Source organism: Ambystoma mexicanum, chromosome 12 (assembly GCF_040938575.1).
Source record: "Ambystoma mexicanum isolate Mex_15411 chromosome 12, UKY_AmexF1_1, whole genome shotgun sequence".
NCBI classification, from domain to species: Eukaryota; Metazoa; Chordata; class Amphibia; order Caudata; family Ambystomatidae; genus Ambystoma; species Ambystoma mexicanum.
The window spans coordinates 930,583,812-930,602,547 of record NC_090936.1 but is presented as its reverse complement, the minus strand read 5'-3'; the positions used below and the strand labels follow the sequence as shown (position 1 = coordinate 930,602,547).

Sequence of the window (18,736 nt, the reverse complement as noted above, 5' to 3'; positions counted from 1 at the left end):
TTAATGGTATTCAGAAACAGACCGTGCTCCCTTAGCCCTGTAGACCAGCAGACTGAAGATTATTTAATGAGGTAAAGAAAGGTACATACGTATATGAACCACAATTCTTAATAAATCAATTGTATTCGGGCAATAATTACAGGCCTACGCAGGATTTATTTATTTAATTTGTTTGCAGCGACCCATACCCATAGGTATCACAGCGCTAGTACAGGGTAGGTAACATAGTAACGAAATTCAAGTCAAACCAATGTCAGTGCAGAGGTTACAAGAGAAGTGGTGTTGGTCTAGTCGTATGTATTAAACAACCAGGTTTTCCGATACTTCCGGAAGAGGGTATATGAAGGTTAATCTTGGAGAGAGGGCGGGCGGGAGTTCCACAAGGTGGGGGCAGTTACGGGGAAGCTCACTCCACCTGTTTGTTTTCTGTTGAATCTTGGAGTGAATAGGGCAAGGGAGGAGGATGAGCGCAGACAACGAGGGTTACTTTTTTGGGAAATGCACTGGATAAGAAAGGGGGGTGCAGCGTTATGGATGCAGCAGTGCGTGATTGACAGGATCTTGAACTCAATACGGGCTTTGACTGGAGGTCAGTGGGTGAACAGCCTGTCTTGCAAGATGTGGTCTGTACGTTTCATCCGCCAAGCGGCACAAAGGGCATTATTTTGTATCAGTTGCAGTTTGGTGAGATTTTTGGTGGAAGTATCAGAGAGGAGGACGTTGCAATAGTCCAGTTTGCCTCCAGTAATGGCCCTAGCAAAGGTGAGGCAATTGTCAGATGTGAGAAATGTTCTGCTTAGGTTTAATAGTTTTGAAGAGTACGCTGCAGATGAGTACAGGGCGTTGACATACTTTTGCATGGATAGTTCTGCATCAAGGTGGACGACCAGTGCTTTCACATTGCTGGAGACAGGGGTAGGGTTGCCACTGATGGAGAAAGATGCAAAGGCTGGATCAAGTAGTTTGAGCTGGTGAGGGAAGCCCACAATAAGGAGCTCAATTTTGTCATCATTTAGACATAGATGGTGTTTGGCTATCCAGGTCTGAATGATGCTGTAGACACTGTTGATGTTAACTGATTATAAGGTGATTTTCAGAAGTGTTTGCGTGTCATCTGCAAAGTTCGTCTATGGTATGCATACATGCCAACATTCTGTGACCAAAAATCTGTAGGCATGTTAAAATGTAAAAAATATTGAAAAAAATCAGTATTTGTTGCCACTAAATCAGTAGGCGGTAGGACTGCTTAAAAAGCGGTATCCTACCGCCTAAATCGGTAGGGTTGACAAGTATGAGATTCATACAGTTCCCTTGCCTGGATTTCTGCAACTTTCCTGCCTGTACGATTTGAGGGGTTCTGATTCGAACATTGCAGGGAGATGTGCCTAACTTTACCACTCAGGGCAGTATCTAGCATTGAAAAGGGGAGGGGGCACAACAAATGTCCTGCTACTTCCCCCCAAATGCAGTGCACGCAATTCCATAGGGTCTCATTCGCGCCCACAAACCACGCACCCTTGCACCAAACTACCTTTCTGGTTACATTAGTGTCAGATGGCATTTTAACACAACAAAACAAAATAAAACTGTAGAATCATTACAGATGCAGGGAACTCATCTATTAGAGCGCCACTCTGGGGCAAAATACATGCAGACCTCTTAATTTGCATATGGATTGCACCAACAGAAGTAACTTCACAAAAAAGGACATCACATCAGTCTTTGATACTTGGAGGCACCATGGAAGTGACTTTAGAATAATTTGCCATAAGTAAGCCAAGTGGCAAATAACTTTGTGGTTCCTAAATTGCACGATTGTTATATATGGAGCAACTCTGTATAGACAAGCTTTTTTTAAATAACAGCATAATATTACCATACGCGCTCTGCAGTAAAACACTTGCAGGGTAACATACTTAGAGCTGCAGATCGTCCCAGGATCACACACTTTGGTTAAATGGTGGAACTGGGATGTGGACAATTTAAGCAACTGACCACATATTCACAGGTTTAGTTGATATAGATATTTATTAAGCTTTCCCTTTGCATTTCATTTGCTTAAATAATACTTTATTGGTAGCAATGACTTGGAAGCAAAGCATGTTACATAATGAACTATCCCTTCATAATTAGCTTCACATTTTTTTTATTTTATTTTTTATCAAATGTCTATGGTCAAAAGACATTTACACCAAAAACAGCACATCAAATAAGAAACATTATGATTCATCAACAATTCATCAAAATGAAATAAAGCACGAAAAGAAAAAAATATTCGTTTAAAATACAACATTAAAACAGTTAAGAATCATACATTAGCTTAATTAAACAAAACAAATTGTTTACAAGTAATATACAAAATTCAAACGATTTGCCTCAATACCATCGTTCCAAGTGCTATGCCATATATCTAACAGAATTCAAATGCTTTGAATTTGCAAGATGGGAGAGTCTCACAAGGTAGCCAGAGTTTTTTCCCACTTTTTGCCAAATGTGAAATGTAGCAGCAGTTGTTACCATAGATCTTGCACCATAGATAGTGCTCCAGAACTGATCGGATGTGTGATCCCTACATTCTGGATACCCCTTTTCGTACAAGAGATGGAGCATGCTACATTGAGTAAGCAGGTGCCTTGCTGATTCCACCAGTACCCTGCAGAGGCGACATAAACGGTCGTTTTTTTCCAGGCCAGACCAGGGCCCTGTGTCCTCATACACAGGAAGCATAGGGAGAGAATGAAATGAACCAATTGAGCGGAATAGGAGTTGACCAAATAGGTGCAAAGAGTGTTTTAATTCAGTCCCTGGGTGGAACATAGAAGGTATTTGCTCTTACTAGCAAGATAATCAAAGGACTGAGAGCGGTCATAGTCCCTATATTTTCTGTCAAAGTCCTTAGAGTGCATTTCTCCTGACAATTGGGCCTGTTACCCTTTTGGGAGGACAGGCAAGGGCTTAATTGGGATGCCGTTATTTGCTCAGCCGGTCTCTCCTTGTGTGTATCCTCTGCCACTGCATATGGCGCGGGTTTGGGGTAATTGCCGCTCCTCAGGGATAGCCGCAGCCCCAGTCCGCTTTGTTTATCGGAGCCGGGTCCCCATTATATCCGGCCCCCCGGTTTCTCAATCTACTTGGGGGAGCTCTGCTCCCCCCTAGCCTGGCCAGAGTGACTAGTTTTTGCATTTCGGAGAATCTATTGCTGAGCCCACAATAACAATAACATAAGTGCACGTTAGGACAATGTAAAAGTCTATCATTTTCACTGAAGCTAATGGTACCCCACAATTTACAGACAGACATTATCCAAAGTGCTTACAGAGAAGGCTGTCCCAGTTCTAAACACATTGCTTTGACTGGTACAGACTGGCTAATGCCAAGCAAGTATCTAAGAGGCTTGGCCTCCATTTTCTTAAGCCAAGTTACTGATCCCAGAGGCAATGTTTCCAATGCATATAAGATGCCAGGGACTATAGACAGCCTATATGCAGACAACTTTGCCTCCATAGATCGCCCCCAATGTCTGTCTATCACATTCATAAGAGTTAACCATTTTGACCACGCCATGGAGGAAACCACAGCTTCATAGCAGGAGCCATTCAAATTGTGTGAGATGGGCATGCCAACATATTTATAGGTCTCGACTTGTTCCAAGCTGTGAACTACCAATTGCCAAGTAAACCTCTTCCCCCAATAGGCACCCTTGCCAATGGTCATGATTTTCGTTTTACCTATGTCAACATGGAGACCGTTAAGTTCGGCATATTCCGCCAAAGCATTCAATGAACGTTGCATTGGTGTGCAGTCAGATATAACAGTATCATCTGCATAGGTCAGACGGCGTAACTTCTCTCCCTACGTAACTAGGAGGAAAACTTCGTACAGCCTCTATGGCTGAGAGAAAGTCTGTCACATAAAGATTATATAGTGAAGGGGCAAGAGCACAACTCTGTTTGAGGCCAACAGTTGTAGAAATGGGTCTTGTAAACTCACCATCCTGTGTCAGCCTCACAGCGGTATCCTCATGCAACATCCTAATGAAGTATAGTAGCGAGGGGAATCTATGCCCCACGCAGATAATTTTTCCCACAATCTACCCCATCTACCGGGTCAAACTCAGAACTGTAGTCCACAAAACACAGATAAAGATTGGTACCTGGATCACATAGGGTGTCAGAAATGAGAGTATGGAGTACCCATATGGCATGGCTAGTGCTGTGCCCTTTCCTAAAACCCCTCTGCGTGCAGTTTAAAATGGACTTTGTTTGGGACCACGTGGAAAGAAGCTCCAAAAGGATTCTGGAGAACATCTTTGAACTGCTGTCCAACATGGCCAGTAGCCGATAGTTGGAGAGGTCTATTCGGGGCCCTTTCTTATAAACCGGGATCAATATTGATTCTAACCATGTTGGAGGATAGACGCCAGTCTCACATACCTGTAGGAACAAGGCCCATAACAGACCAGCCCAATAGCAGGGATCATTCTTAAGGACCGCATTGCATAGTCCGTCTGGACCCAGGGCCCTTGATGATTTTAACTTCGCGAGTAATGAAACAATATCTGCCTCATTGACATAGTGCCAAACCTTTGTGCCTTTCTTGGTAGTCCTTACCACGTGATGTTTAAGCACAGGGGTCGAACAACAGTTTGTAGTAATAAGCGTGGGCCAAGTCTTTTTTGGTAATGCCACACACCAGACGGTCTAAATTGACAGAACTAAGATTTCTTAGTAGGAACCAACATTTTTTGGTATCGAGGGTCTTAAGTATTCGATCAATCGCTCTCCAGTTACGTACATTTTCATTGTACTTATATGCTCTTAACCAGTTTTGATAAATGGCTATAGCAGTCTCTTTAAGCTGTTTTTTCTCACTAATAGGGATCAAGTCATTTTTTACTATATCACAAAGAGTAGAATTCAATAGAGTTTTCATTTTAGCTATTGCCACATCAAAAAGATGTCCAACCCCTCTTACTTGTTTGTACCCGGTGAACAGTTTCTTAGCGTGTAAATTGTATCTGTCAGCAAACATTTCAGATCCCAATCATGACAACTAAGGAGATCTTCTTGCATCTTCCTACAGGATCTGAGATTTGAATTAAAGTGGCTGATGTTGATGGTAAACCAACAAACTATATTACCCCTGGAATTAACTGTAGGATTACACTCAGAAATGTACTATGCTACTTAGCTGTTGCCTGACATTTCAGGCAAAGGACCACATGATCACTTAAGTTAATGGGACCCACCAGCAAAGTTGGAGAGAACTTGCAAATTACAGAGTTGTCAAAAATAAAGTCTATGCAACATTTTTATGTCCCATTTGGCAAGGTTACCATTCGAACCCCTGAACCAACAACAACCATTTCAAGATCGAATTCCAAAAAGTGCTGAACTGCTGCCAGTAAGAATACACCACACCAAGCAGCAGCTTGGACAAATCCCCACTGAAGAACGTTCCTCGGATTCTGTGTACTCGCGCACCCTGCAACCATGGCTGAACAGGCTGCTAAATCCAGGCCAACAAAAAACAATTTTTTTTTTGTTGTGAAAAATCGGTATTTGGTGCCACTAAATTGGTAGGCGGTAGGACTGCTTAAAAAGCGGTATCCTACTGCCTAAATCGGTAGGGTTGGCAAGTATGTGTCTAGTCGGTTGATTTGGTTGAACAAAGGTCTTGTGTACATATTGTAGAGTGTGGGGGAGATGCAGGAACCCTGAGGTACGCCATAGGGCACGGGGATGGGGTCTTCAGCCTCAGTACCGATGAAGACTCTGGAGGTACGCTCACTGAGGAAATATTTAATCCAGCTAGTGGCTTCATTAGAGAAGTTGAATTTGGAGGTGAGATTGTGGCAGAGGATATCGCTGTCAACCAAATCAAAAGCTGCCAAAGGGTCGAGGAGGAGAAAGATGGCAAGGTCTCCCGAGTCTCGAGCTGGATCTTAAAATTAAGGAGGACAGCTTTGGTGCTTTGTCAAGGTAGGAAGCCAGATTGACTGTCACCAAGAAGGCATTGGTGCTCCAGATGGGATTGAAGTTGGGTGTAGGCTGTCCGGACAAGGATTTTACGTAGGTAGGGCACTGTGGTAATGGGGTAGTAGTTAGTGGGGAGGGAGAAGGTCAAGGGATGGTTTCTTGAGTAAGGGCGTAACCTAGGCTTCTTTGATGGTAGTAGGGACCGAACTTGACGTGGAGGAGGCGTTGAAGAATTTGGCGATATTGGGGGGGAGCAGGGTGGCGCAGATCTTAACAATGTGGCAGGGGCATGGGTCACCTTTGCAGTTTAATGGTTTAAGGTGCTGGGTGGTGTTTTGTATGTCAGTAGGGGTCACTGGCATGAAGGGGGAGGGGCAGTGGTGGTGATGACAGTGTGAATAGGAAATGCAGAAGCTTTGGTGGTAAGTAGGGACTTCTTAAGAATGGTTTTGTCTCCAAGCCTGCAGGTTTTGTCTGATGGAGCTGATTGGATCGTTGTGCGGCAAGTTTCGTCTTTGGTGAAGCTGGAGGTAGGATGCATAAGAGATTTGAGCTCTTTGAAGATTTTGAAAAGATCTTTAGTGTTGGAAATGGCTTTCAGGATTATAGATTAATCAAGAGATTCTGATATAGAGCATGCTTAATTTACTCCTGAACCCTTACTTCTTCAATCAGTCAACCGTGGAATAGGAGAGAAAGCTGAAGTAGTAAATATGGTGGCATGCACATTGAGACAGTGGGCCTCATTATTACTTTGCCGGTCCAGTAACAATGGTACCAGTAAGCTTGCCGGTACCATTGTTACCGGACCAACAAACTAAGAGTCCTGCTCGTGGGTGCCTTCCCGCCTGCCAGGACTGGCCTGGCGGGCGTACCGGCACCCGCGAGCAGTGCATGTCGGATGCACCGACACCATTCTGAATTGTGCCGGTGCATCCGACCTCCCCCTTTCCCATTGAGCCCTCTCGGGCTCAATGGGAATGGGGAGCATTTCATTCTGGCGCAAGCGACTAGGCAATTACCCAGTCCGGCAGGGACATAATGACCCGGTAATTGCCCATTCGCGGGTGCCAAACTTGTAATGAGGTCCAGTACATTTAAAGACCCAGTTATTAAATATTAAATACACCTTTATGACTTCAAAACAATCCATTTTAACTCTGACGGTATTTGTTGTAGAGCATTGTACCTACACAGCAAAAAGGATATGTTGCTTTTGACTGAAAACGCATTCAAAGATGAAATGTGGAAATGCCCCACTGATGGGAATAGAGTTCGAAATGCTTTTTCCAAATTCTCTGAAGGCCTAACAAAGGACATATTTTGGGACCATGTATGCTAGGCCCAAAAAACAATCGAAAAAATCAATCCAAGGAAGCAGTAATGGAGTGCACGATTTGCAAGAAGAACAGTTTAAAACATGCCAATTACGTCCGTGAGGGACAGTCAGCTCCATCGAAATGAAAACTGAAAACACTTTCGATTCGCCCACATTGAATTACAGTATTCAAGGGGAAAAAACACAAAATTAGAATAAATTACAAATATCAAGTACATATTAATCCCACATTCCCCATTGCCTCCCATCTATAGAGAAATATAAACACAATATACATTTAATGGTCGTATTGATCAGTTCATTACCCATGACCATTCTAAGTACAGCTCCCTACGAATTACCTAATTGCGCAGTCAGCAGAACATGCTTCATCCTGACTGGCCAAAGTTATACAATGAGCATTCACTAAAATAGCATTCCCTCATTTGACACAACAAGTTCATGTAACTTCTGATGTGTAGTCCCACCGAAACGACCCAATCATGTAGTAGGTCTGAACAGTGAGGTCAACAAATTAGAAACAGCAATATCCTCTCCGATGAGCTCAGTCAATTTGGCAAACCCAGGCAGTTCTCATGCCCTGTAGTGGTTTACTTCTGCAATACTTTCTGCAACTCTCGTTTTGAAACATGTTGCTACCCCTAACACACATTCTTCCAGCAATACGTCTTGGGAACCAAATGGCTTCATAAAAACATAGCTGAGGCTTCACGCCTTGGAAATTACTTTATCCCATGTATTTGTGCTGTCAAGCCATCCTCTTGCAGACCTAGTTGTCCCAACACTTCCTAGGGGACAGTATGACCACAATCTAGTTTTTACATTTTGGCAATGCCTTCAACCCAAAGCTCCATTCCCACAAAAATATGTCTTTTGCAACTACTGTATTTTATCTATTGTCAAAAACACAAACCGTTCTTCTACATTTCTCTAAAAGCTTCCTAGGAACAGCTGAGCTTAGCAACAATAACTAATATGTAGGCTGTACCTCACCCTTCCCCCCCCAGACAATGGCATGCTGAACACTCGTTGGGGGAAACAGGAATTAAGCTTAATTAAATGGAAAGACAGAGGCTCAGAACTGAGGCCTAGTGCCCTAAATAACAGAAATCTGCACACTCTGGTGAGGCCTACTTCAAAATGGCAGAACCCTGGCTATTGCGGCAAGAGGCCCTTATGCTGAGAGAAACCAGTGACAATGTTTTTGCTGTTCATTATTCCACCATGTGCTTGGTAGTCTAGTGTTCTCTAAGAAGTGGCAAAACAAAAGCAAAACTACATCCCATTGAAGATGACCTGAAACTATGCGGCAAATGGCAGAAACACGAACACTAAAAATCCCCATGCAAATAAAACTTCTGCAGCTTGTACTTCCCTACACGTTTTGAGCACTGAACCTGCATTCCAACAACCTGCTGGGTTGTTTGTATTTGTTTCAGGACAAACACAATTTTCTGTCAAGTCAATGCTTAAGTTTTACAGTTCTCCATAAATTGCTATGCTAAAGTTAAATGTTAAATTGAAGGAAAAAATGAAACATTATTAACTTTAGAAAATCTGGTACTGTACTCTTAGACGGATGCTAGACACAGGCTACGGTCCCCACCATGCGGGCTGTGGACTCACCGTCTCATCACCTTTGTTCTTAGAGATGGAGATTGACAACAAGAAACATTACAAGTGCTTGTTTACAGTTTTGCACAAACAAATTAAGGTGTCATGATGTTTTAGGTGACGCAAAGTAAACAGATGATGGATAAGCGAGGCCCTGCTTCTAGCTGTCAACTTCTTCCCTCATGACTTTCTCCCAGATATACTTCCCTTGTCCTTTCTCTTTCTATTCTTTTCTCGCTGCTCCCAGGTGTGATGTCGCCGTCTCAAACCTACTCCTACTTCTATGATCTCTTCTGGACCAACATGGTCTACGGAACTTCCTTGTTATTGGACCTGTCAGTTTCTTTACCCCTTGTTTGTCGGGCTAAATCCCCCTTCTAGAATTACACTTCTTTCTCACTCTGCTCCCAATACCTCTCACTTTCCTTTTCCTGAATTCTTTTTCTCTCCAGATGCTCTGTCGCAGATCGTTGGGCTCTATCTGCCTCAATAGACTTTTCACTTCTTTCTCACTCTCCTGCCAATATCTCCCACTTTCCTTGTCCTGAATTCCTTTTCCCTCCTGATGGTATCTCTGGGTACTTCCGTGCCCATAATTACCCCCATCTGTCTGGTCCCCTCCCTCTAGATCTCTCCCCAATAATAATTTCCTCTTCTGTCTCTTCTCTCAGCGCCAACCTGTTTTCCTCCATCACGTCACAATATCAATGCCTCTTACTTCCCAGTTGGATCCCCGGATTTCCTTTTCTAGGACAGTAACCTTTTCTATTCCTTCATAGACAATCTCTCGTTCTCCTCTGTCCCTTTAATCCTTACTTCTTTTCACTCTCTCACTTATTTTCCCAATGTTACCCATTGGAACTCTCTCCAAGATGTTACTCTTCTCTTCTAGTGTCTCACTCCACAGTAATTCTACATTTTATAGATTTTCCCATGTTTCCACAATATCATCTCTCACAAGGTGTTAGGCAACCTTTGTATGCAGTACCCTGTGGGAACACTAAAAACAACTCTGACCACAGGTATAGGCAACCCAACCTTTGGTATAAGCTTGTACTACACAGTTTTTGTAGCGTGTTGAGCAGCTGGCTTATCTTTGAGCTGTAGTGGAGTTACACAAAGATTCACAGTTACAGGTATTCAAATAAACTCTTATACTCAAGGTTTTTTGAATAAACAATTATTCATTTAATTATCTGTCAGTAATAAAGTCTTCTTCAGAAGGGAGCAAATAGAATAGGAACACACAAATACACTTCAATACTGTACACTCTTAGTTTCTAAATCAGTAAAGACCCTTTTTGGATGGACCACAGACACAACCTACACCCACAGGTGACTTCAATAACTGGAGTGCTGGGGACATTAATATCTTACTGTTGGCATTTAGAATACTCTTAGTAGTTGGTAAAAGGCAAAAGTTATTAGAACATCAAGAGACCACAAATAATCATAAGCAGGGCAAACACTTTCAGATTCCTATATAAGAGTCATTCAATTTAATAGGCTAAGCCAAAGTCAATGGGCAAAAGTCTTGTATAGGATGAAGCACTTCTGCTAAGTAAATTGAAACGTCTGTGCACAAGTTCTTAGGAGTCTTTGATGAAAAGAAGAATCAAATGTAGGTCCAAAAGCTGATTAGACTTGTGAGTTGTAGAGGTTTCAAGCAAACCTAAAGAGTTAAGTTCTCTTAGACTAGTTTTACAGTACCTTAGCAATGAAGACAATAATGCAGCTGATGACCTCTGTTCCTGCGCAGCTCTGCAGATCTCACTGTTCCTGGGCTTCAGTTGTGGGGACAAGAGGGAGGACATTGGGGGACTCCTGCTATGTGCTGGGACGGTCAAAACTTGCAACCGGCAAACTTCAATTTCAGTGGCTGTTTAGTGTTTCAGCTCCTCACGTCTACTGCAAATATGAACACTGCGGTTCCTGGCTGTCAAGATGGACTTTCCTTGCTTTTGGGGTCCCACACTCTGTTGAGGGGGGTCAGGCTTGGTCAGTCCTGCTTCCTGGGAGTCCGGAGGATCTTCCAAAAGCTCTAGGCCATCTAAAAGCAATGCACACAATCTGGCATTCCTCTCCCTGGCTATACAGTTCCCAGCAACAACTCTGTGGAAATTCAACCAGCGCCGAGATGCATGTCCAGGTGGCTTACTTTGGAGTTGATTAGTCACACCAACTCAAGGGGAGAAGTCATCCTTGCAGGGGCTTCTCTGTCGATGCGAACTTGGCGTTTCGGCACTGCAGCAGGGCTTCACCGAGCAAACCAACGGTCCAGGAGTTGCAGCAGGCGTCCTCTTCAAGTTCTTCTTCGGTTCCTTCGTCCAGTGGTCGACTCTGCCTTCCAATACAAGAGACTTGCCTTTTATTCAGTTCTCTCCCATTCATTCCAGCCTAGCTGTCACTCACCCAGTGGGGTGGCTGTCCTTGCCGGACAGTCAGCCAGCCAATCACCACATAGTGCATTTGGGTCTCCTAGGAGACTAAGCACAGGGAGTTTCGGGCACCTCCCTCACTTCTTGCCTACCCCAGACACTCTGTAGCCAGGGGCGGGTTTCACTCCTGAATCCCGCCAAAGGCGAACATGAACAAAGAGACCAATCCTGGTTTGGCGCACAGAGAAAATCTCTAGAAGGACCTTTCCACAAAGAAATGGCAAAATAGTAAGACTGGCCGCCATTTTGACAAAGATGGCTCCCGTGGTTGCTTTACAGCAGATGTTAACGCAGGCCGCGGTAAATGCAAACCATGGTAGTTCAAACTAAACCACTGCCACCAGCCATTCAGTGAGGAAAGGGTAACATTAAAAATGTTACATGATAATCTAGATAAAGGGGATACTAAGTAACCCCTCCAGCACTCTATTGTAAGATAGGGTGTGCTGGGTCTAGAAAGTTACAATGGTAAGCAAAGTCAATTTCACTTTACTGCCCTGGGAAACAGTAGTTTATCCCAGAGAAGGTATTTAAACCTTTGGGAAATCTGAATGACTTCCCTGCGCCACTGCACTGAAGGTGCTGTGTGACCTAGTGTAAAAGATGATGCCTATGGAGTTTGTCAGACTCCACAACCAAAAGAAACACAGAGGTAAAATTCACATTAAAATACATGGGAGAGTGGGAAAACGGGTCTCACTCTCCAGGTAAAAAAAATCAAGTCCTCATAATCCAGCAAAGTTGCTGGGGGTCTCTAAGGTGGAGGGAATTGACACATTTCTGAGAATTCTCCCTAACACCAGGGCGTTCTTCCCTGCAGCACTTCACCATTGCACTTTCTTCCTCTGAGGTACCCTCTTTGGTCCAGGTCTCCCAGAGTCTGCTGCTCCCCTCTGGCCATCTCTCCCCATGTCTCACTTTCTCGTGCCACAGATGGCCTCAATAACGTAGTGTCCAACTGCAAGTTTCACATGTATTTTTACATTTACAGCAGCAGGTATAAAGACTGTTCTTCTGAACACGGTTAACATTTTTCCAATGCAGAGACAGGCAAGCTGTTTGCTCAACGTCATTGGCTGGAAGAGGGGTTTTAAAAGTGGCTGCAGGGCCATCCCTCTCTCTGTCCCCTGTGGGGTTTCTGCCCTAATTTAGGTGTCCATAACCCCTGGTTAGTGCTACCAACAGGTAACCCCCACTGTCTATGTCTACCTACCACTGCCTGCAACTAAATATGTCTCCCTGAAGCAAAGGCTCTCTAACTCCCTTAGGGACTTTCTAACTGGCCCTACACTATCAAACACAAGTGCAGGGTGGCTGAGAGGAAGTGTAGGGCTTTGGTGGCATCCTCTGACAAACTGGCCTGCCGCAAAGGCAATACAGACTCTCTGTCCTGTACAAGAAGAGAGCACACATTCAAGCCCGCGTCTCTGTAGCCTCTAACAACACGGCCAAACTCTTTTAAATCTTTTAAATCTGCAAAGAACTGGCCAATCTTTTTCCAGTCTCTACCTCTCCTGTTTCCTCCCAGGCCGTCTGTAAGGCTCTGGCCTCTCACTTCTCACTTCTCTGCTAAAACTCAGGACATCTTGTCCTCTATCTGCTCTTCCTCTCTAAGTCCCCTTTGGCCATCTCTCCCTCTCCTCTTTCTCTCTGACAACACCTGATGAGGTTTCTAGACAAGTCTGATCTATGAAAGTGTTGTACAAACGGGTGCTCCCCTGCTACTCCAGAACCATCAAGGAACTGTGAGGGAGGCATGGTATCACAAGTAGACACTGACACAAGAGCTGCACGTTTCAAAACCTTTATTGATGGTTTAAAAGGGGTTGGAAAACTCCTATCTTGCCCCATAGCTAAAATGGGAGTATTCTCAACCATCAAACAAAAAGAAAATACAGTACTAGTCAGTCTTTAGTCAAAATAAAATGGCCTATGCTACTAAACATAATGCCTGCCCTCTTTCTAATACAATAATTGTGTAAAGGGAATATGAAATGCAAAAAGGAACAATCTGTGTTCAAAAGAAATGTCAGTATGGCTGAGCAAACTCCCTTCCCCACGTTTTGTAGCACGTGGTAAGGTGGCACACTTGGGCCTTGCGACACACTCTGGCTTCAGACACAAGGATGCAGTTTAATTCGTGAACCAGGGCCCACTTGGCCTTCCACAAAAAGTCACTAGTTTATCCACTGGACCTCCGGCTTTCTTTCACTACAGTCCGGGTCACCTTTTAGCTTTCAATACAGTTCAACAAAAGTTTGTTTCCTTCGCGTTACCACAATTCAGTACAGCTTTCCCTCCACCAGCTAAAACCTTTCAATCATGATTTTTAGGGGTTCTCTTCCCCAAGCTTCAATCGCACCTTCATAGGCTTCCCTCCGTCGGGGTCAAGCCTCCTTTCACTTTCCTTCCACTGTCGAAGAATTTCGTAACTGCAAGGCTTTTGCTCTTACCTCGGCACAACTGCTTCGACTTTCTTTCCTCTAATTTCACTTTTTCTCTCCTACACCAAGGCCTCTTGGTAAATATAGTTTTGAGCACAGTACACATTTCAAAGTTCAAATATATCTCTCACACCCAGGTTTCCCTTTGTCGGAATCAAAACTAACAGCTCAAAGACATCATCTCTCACATTATTCACCGGATATTGTTGCCCTCAAATTTCATTTAACACAGACCGGACTTTCATTGCTTTCAACTCACTGGCTGTTTTAGTTCATTTTCTTCTTTCGCGGATTTGATACTGAAAACAAGGCTGATACCACAACTGCTGCTGCACCTCCCCAACTCTGCCGTTCACCCAGGAGGGTGGCTGGTATCTTTAAAACACAAAAGAGGTTTGTCTCTTCTCGCTAGCCCTCGCCCCCCCTTCTTTAACATCACAGTTTGTTCACTTAACTTACTTCTCACACAGGTCTCCCTCAGCCGTGCTCAGACCCTCCTTTTACTTTGCACTTGGGTCTCCCTCAGCCTGGCTCGGACCCTCTCACTTTGCACAAAAAGTTCACAGTTTTCCACTACACCTTTCAGGCTTCCCTCGTTGAAGACTGGGCCTCAACCTGGGTTTCCTTGCGCAACCTTCAAGGCCCATTCGGAGGTAACGATCTCTCGCTGGGTTGTCCAAGGTTTCTCCATACTTCAGCTCCACCGCGCGGCCTTTCGCTCTGCTCTGCCTGGTTCGCCGTCACCCTGGGAGAAGTGCTCCTTCTCGTGCACCCCCTTGTTCAAAGGTGCATCCAAAGAAAATGTCTCTGGACTTCAAGTCCCATAATGCAATGTTCTCATTTCACTCCCACTTCACCAGCTCCCCTAAAACAGCATTCTGGCAGTTTTGGGAGCTGCAGGTTTTAAATGAGATGCTTCCTGAGGTCAGTGTCTCACCACCTGCCCCTCAAAGGACTGGGGTTTAGTATATGGCCCAGGGGAGGAGCTCTAGCTTGGGCACTGCCAGGTAACCTCAGCTGCCCATGGTTCAGCTTCCTGGTGACAGAGCTCCCTCGCCATACTGCAGCCTTCCCTGTATTCACAGGCTCAGTATTTTGGCAGTCCTTCTTCCTCCAGGCCTTCCAGGGTTCCTCCAGCTGCAGTTCCTTCCTCCTGGCATCTGTGCTTCCTCCAGCATCCCCAGCTTGCTCAAAGTGTGCCTGTGTACTCCACCTTTTAAACTGGCTGGGAGAATTAACAGGAGTCAGGTGTGAGTGGTTTTCCAGCCCTTCCTGACTCTGCCTTACATGTTTAACGGGAAGAGATGAAGACTGCCCATAGGAATACATGGTACATTGGTTCCTATGGGTAATCTTCATACCTCCAGTTTGCCCCTTCTTCGTCCCAGTGGTTTTGGGGAAAAACAGTGGGGAGTTGTAGTGTTTCCGAGTGGTGGTAGGAAAATTATATAAAATGCTGTTAGGAGAAGGGGAACAATCTTGGGTCTGTAAAACATGGCATGATATGTTTGTTCTTCTTTCCCTGGTTCTTCTACATCTCCTTTTTGTCTAAGTACCTGTTGGAATTGGGGAGGGGGCAATGGTATAGGATTCATAATGGTGTATGACGGTGGAGAGGATGTCGGGTAGGGAGGTGTTAAGGAAAGGGGGACACCATGTCTTACTTTGGACTCCTCCCTCTCTGGTCCGGTCCCAACAGCAATAACCCCTCCCTAGCTACCCCAGAAGAGGAAACCAAGGGGGTTGAAAGCCATCGGGTGTTTCACAGACCATATTGACACTCTCGCTCCAGCACTGGTCGATTTCTGTAATCACTCTTTCACCACTGGAACACTCCCCCCTTAAGCACTCCCTTGTGCACCCCCTCTTCAAGAAGCCATCTGCCGAACATACCTGCCCAGCAAACTATCACTCAATCTCCATCACCCCTTTCCTGGACAAACTCATGAAACAGCTGCCCAACTCCCAGCTTACTCTCCACACTGAATCTGTTAGTTCTCTCCATGACCATCAGTCTGGCTTCAGAGGCGCAGAAACTGCTCTTTTGAACACCTGTCAAGATCTGCTCTCTAACCTGGATGTGCGCATTCCTTCTGGCCTCATCCTTCTTGATCTTTCCTTCTTTGGACACGGTCAACCACGCCATCCTGATCAATCGACTCAGTGAGAACCTGGGCATCACAGATCAGGCCCTGGAGTGGCTGACCTCCTTCCTCTTGGACTGCCCCTCCCAGGTTCAACTTGGGACCTTTCTCTCTGCCACCTCTCTCGCTACCTGTGGCATTTCCCAGGACTCTATCCTCTCACCCTGGTTTTTCAACCTTTACTTGGCTCCTTTGACCCACCTGATCTCTACCCTTCCCTCTACCTTTCAGTGTTATGCGGATGACACTCAGCTTTCCTTCAGGCTCCCCTCAGCCTCCTCTTTTCTCTCATTCATTCTTGACTGTCTATCCACGATTCAGGATTGGTGCACCTCCAACGATCTCTACCTTAATGCCAGTAAAACAGAGATCCTTCTCATTGGGACACCTGGCCCTGCTTTCCCTCTCTCACTCTGGCCGCCAACCTTGGGCCCTCTTCCTTCGCCTTCCTGCGTGGCAAAAAAGCAAACCTTGGTGTCATCTTCGACTCCACTCTCTCTTTCTCTCCTCACATCTCGGACGTCACCAATAAGTCCCACTATCAGCTGCATTTCCTCAAAGGGACTCTTCTCGTTCTCACTTTTGCCCAGAAGCTCACTGTCTCCATAGCCCTGGTTCTTTCTAGGCTGGACTACTGCAAAAGCCTCTTTCTCAATCTGCCTTCCTCTACTCTCTGCCCTAAGCACCTAATCCAGAACAGGACTGCAAGACTTATCCTTGGCTTCAAGCACAGGGACCATATCTCTCCAGCGCTGAAATCTCTCCACCTGCTCCCAGTGTCTGCAAGGATCAAGTTCAAGACCCTTTGCATCGTCCAAAAGGCTTTCTGAGGCTGGGGCCTGCACTACATCCAACGCTCTTTTCCAAAATACCTTCCCTCTCAAGCCCAGAGCTCAGCTACTGCCCACTCTCTAAGGGCTAGATGCTTCTGCAGGCAGAGAGTAAGGGTAGATCCCTCACTCCTCTGCAGGTGCCTCCCTCTGGAATGGCCTCCCTGCACCTTTAAAACTTGAGCTGGACCCCCTGAAGTTCTGTAAGCAGCTCAAAACTTTCCTCTTCTCCTCTGCTTTCTCTCTCTCCTCCCCTGCTAACCTACCTGTCTGCTGTACTGACTGTTTGTTTGGTTTCCCTCAGAGTCGCACTGGGTACCAGGATCTTTCTTGATCAGTCACCCCTGCACTGCCTCCGGGCCTACCACGCACATAAGGGATGTAACTGTAACCCTACAGTCCCTTGTTCTCCTTGCACTATACAGAGCGTTGCTGCCATGGCTGCACTTACTCAGAACATTGCTGCCCTGTTTTCCCCTCCCCTCTAACTTTCCCCTTGCACTTCTCATTCTCACACTTGCACGATCTGAATGACAAAAGGCCTAGTAAGATTGTTTGTCTTGTCCTCCCTCTGTTTTCCTCCCTTGTCTTGTCATGCCTAGAAACACTTGTGTACAGGTGCATTATAAATGACTTATCATATCAATGGTTAGTACTAGCGGGCAGTGTATGTGTGCCGTTTAATCATCGAACCCTCTATCTCCTTAGTACTCGTCTCCTCCTCATACTCGCCTACATTGTCCAACTCCACACACCTTCTATCCACATCACCTCCTTTTCATCTCTCCAATCTACCTTCTACACTCTACTACTACTACTCTCCCCACACTACCACTGCTAATACTCTCACTTATAGTCCTCTCACTGCTACTGCTCTTACTGCTCCACACTATCCTCTGTTGACTTCCAAACTTCTAGTCCTCACCTCAACCCTTTGATGTTACTCCTCTAATCTACCATGCCCTGCGCACTAATGCTCTTCTTTTCTGTACTACCCTCTCCTTCGCACTACCACTCACTCTTTTCCAAACGCAGGAAAATGGTGCCCTGCTCACCCTTCCACTATACTCACTCTCACCCTCCCCACTTCTTTCCTACACCCTTCTCCTCACACACCACTTCTACACCCCTCAACCCTAGCATTACTCTCTCCTAACACTCACTTCCTTTCACACTAATTACTACTAACTGTGAGGGGTTATAAAGGTGAGGCAAACACATTTTGGATAATTTCTCAAAATACACCATTTTATTAAATCATAAATTGCATTAAACGCCTCACTATCCCTACCCTGACAAGGATTTCCCTATGTATCAAAAACTAAAGGAAAAACTCTAAAAAAGGATATCTGGCCCTCACACTTAAGCATTAAATACACAGGAACATATATGGCAATTCACAACAAACATCAACAATGATACTTCTCATATATTCACAGTCTCTCTGTATAACCTGGGAGAGCTCCCATTCGCCCAGATTTCAAGTTGAGTTCAATTTCAATGTTCAACATAAAGAAACAAGGAAATCTGGTTTTGTAACAATGTTCCAGCATGGTTCTTAACCCCCTCACTTTGTCAAAGGGAAGTTCAGTTATACAATGTTTAATCAAGAAAAGATAACTTCTTCTTGAAATAATGATTTCCACTTCTTCAAAGAGCATCAATGATGTTCTGGGTCACAATGCTTTTCCACAGAGATGTCATAGAAGAAATGCAATTCCTTATCAGATTCAAGAAACACAACCTCTGGCAAGGCAAATGAACACAGCTGCTAGGTAGCACTTCTCAAGTCTTTCTTTATTACTTTATGAGTCAGAGTTCATATCTTTGTCATGATGATTTCACAGCACCACAACTTCCACCAGGATAATTCTCATACCCGGTTAACTTTTGTAAGGATTCACCATGCGGGTCTACTTGCCTGCCACATAGTGTTCCACATTCCACTG

The 18,736-nt window shown here is 44.8% G+C and overlaps 1 protein-coding gene across 1 annotated transcript in view; it reads right to left on the bottom strand.

Moving 5' to 3' along the window:
- The window catches only part of LOC138514686 (cilia- and flagella-associated protein 54-like), a 655,241-nt gene extending 639,282 nt beyond the window's left edge, over positions 1-15,959 (bottom strand). Inside the window, exon 1 of the mRNA XM_069630102.1 lies at positions 15,788-15,959. Coding sequence (XP_069486203.1) covers positions 15,788-15,959 — 172 coding nt within the window. The remainder of the gene's footprint in view (positions 1-15,787) is intronic.
- Positions 15,960-18,736: the final 2,777 nt, after the last annotated feature.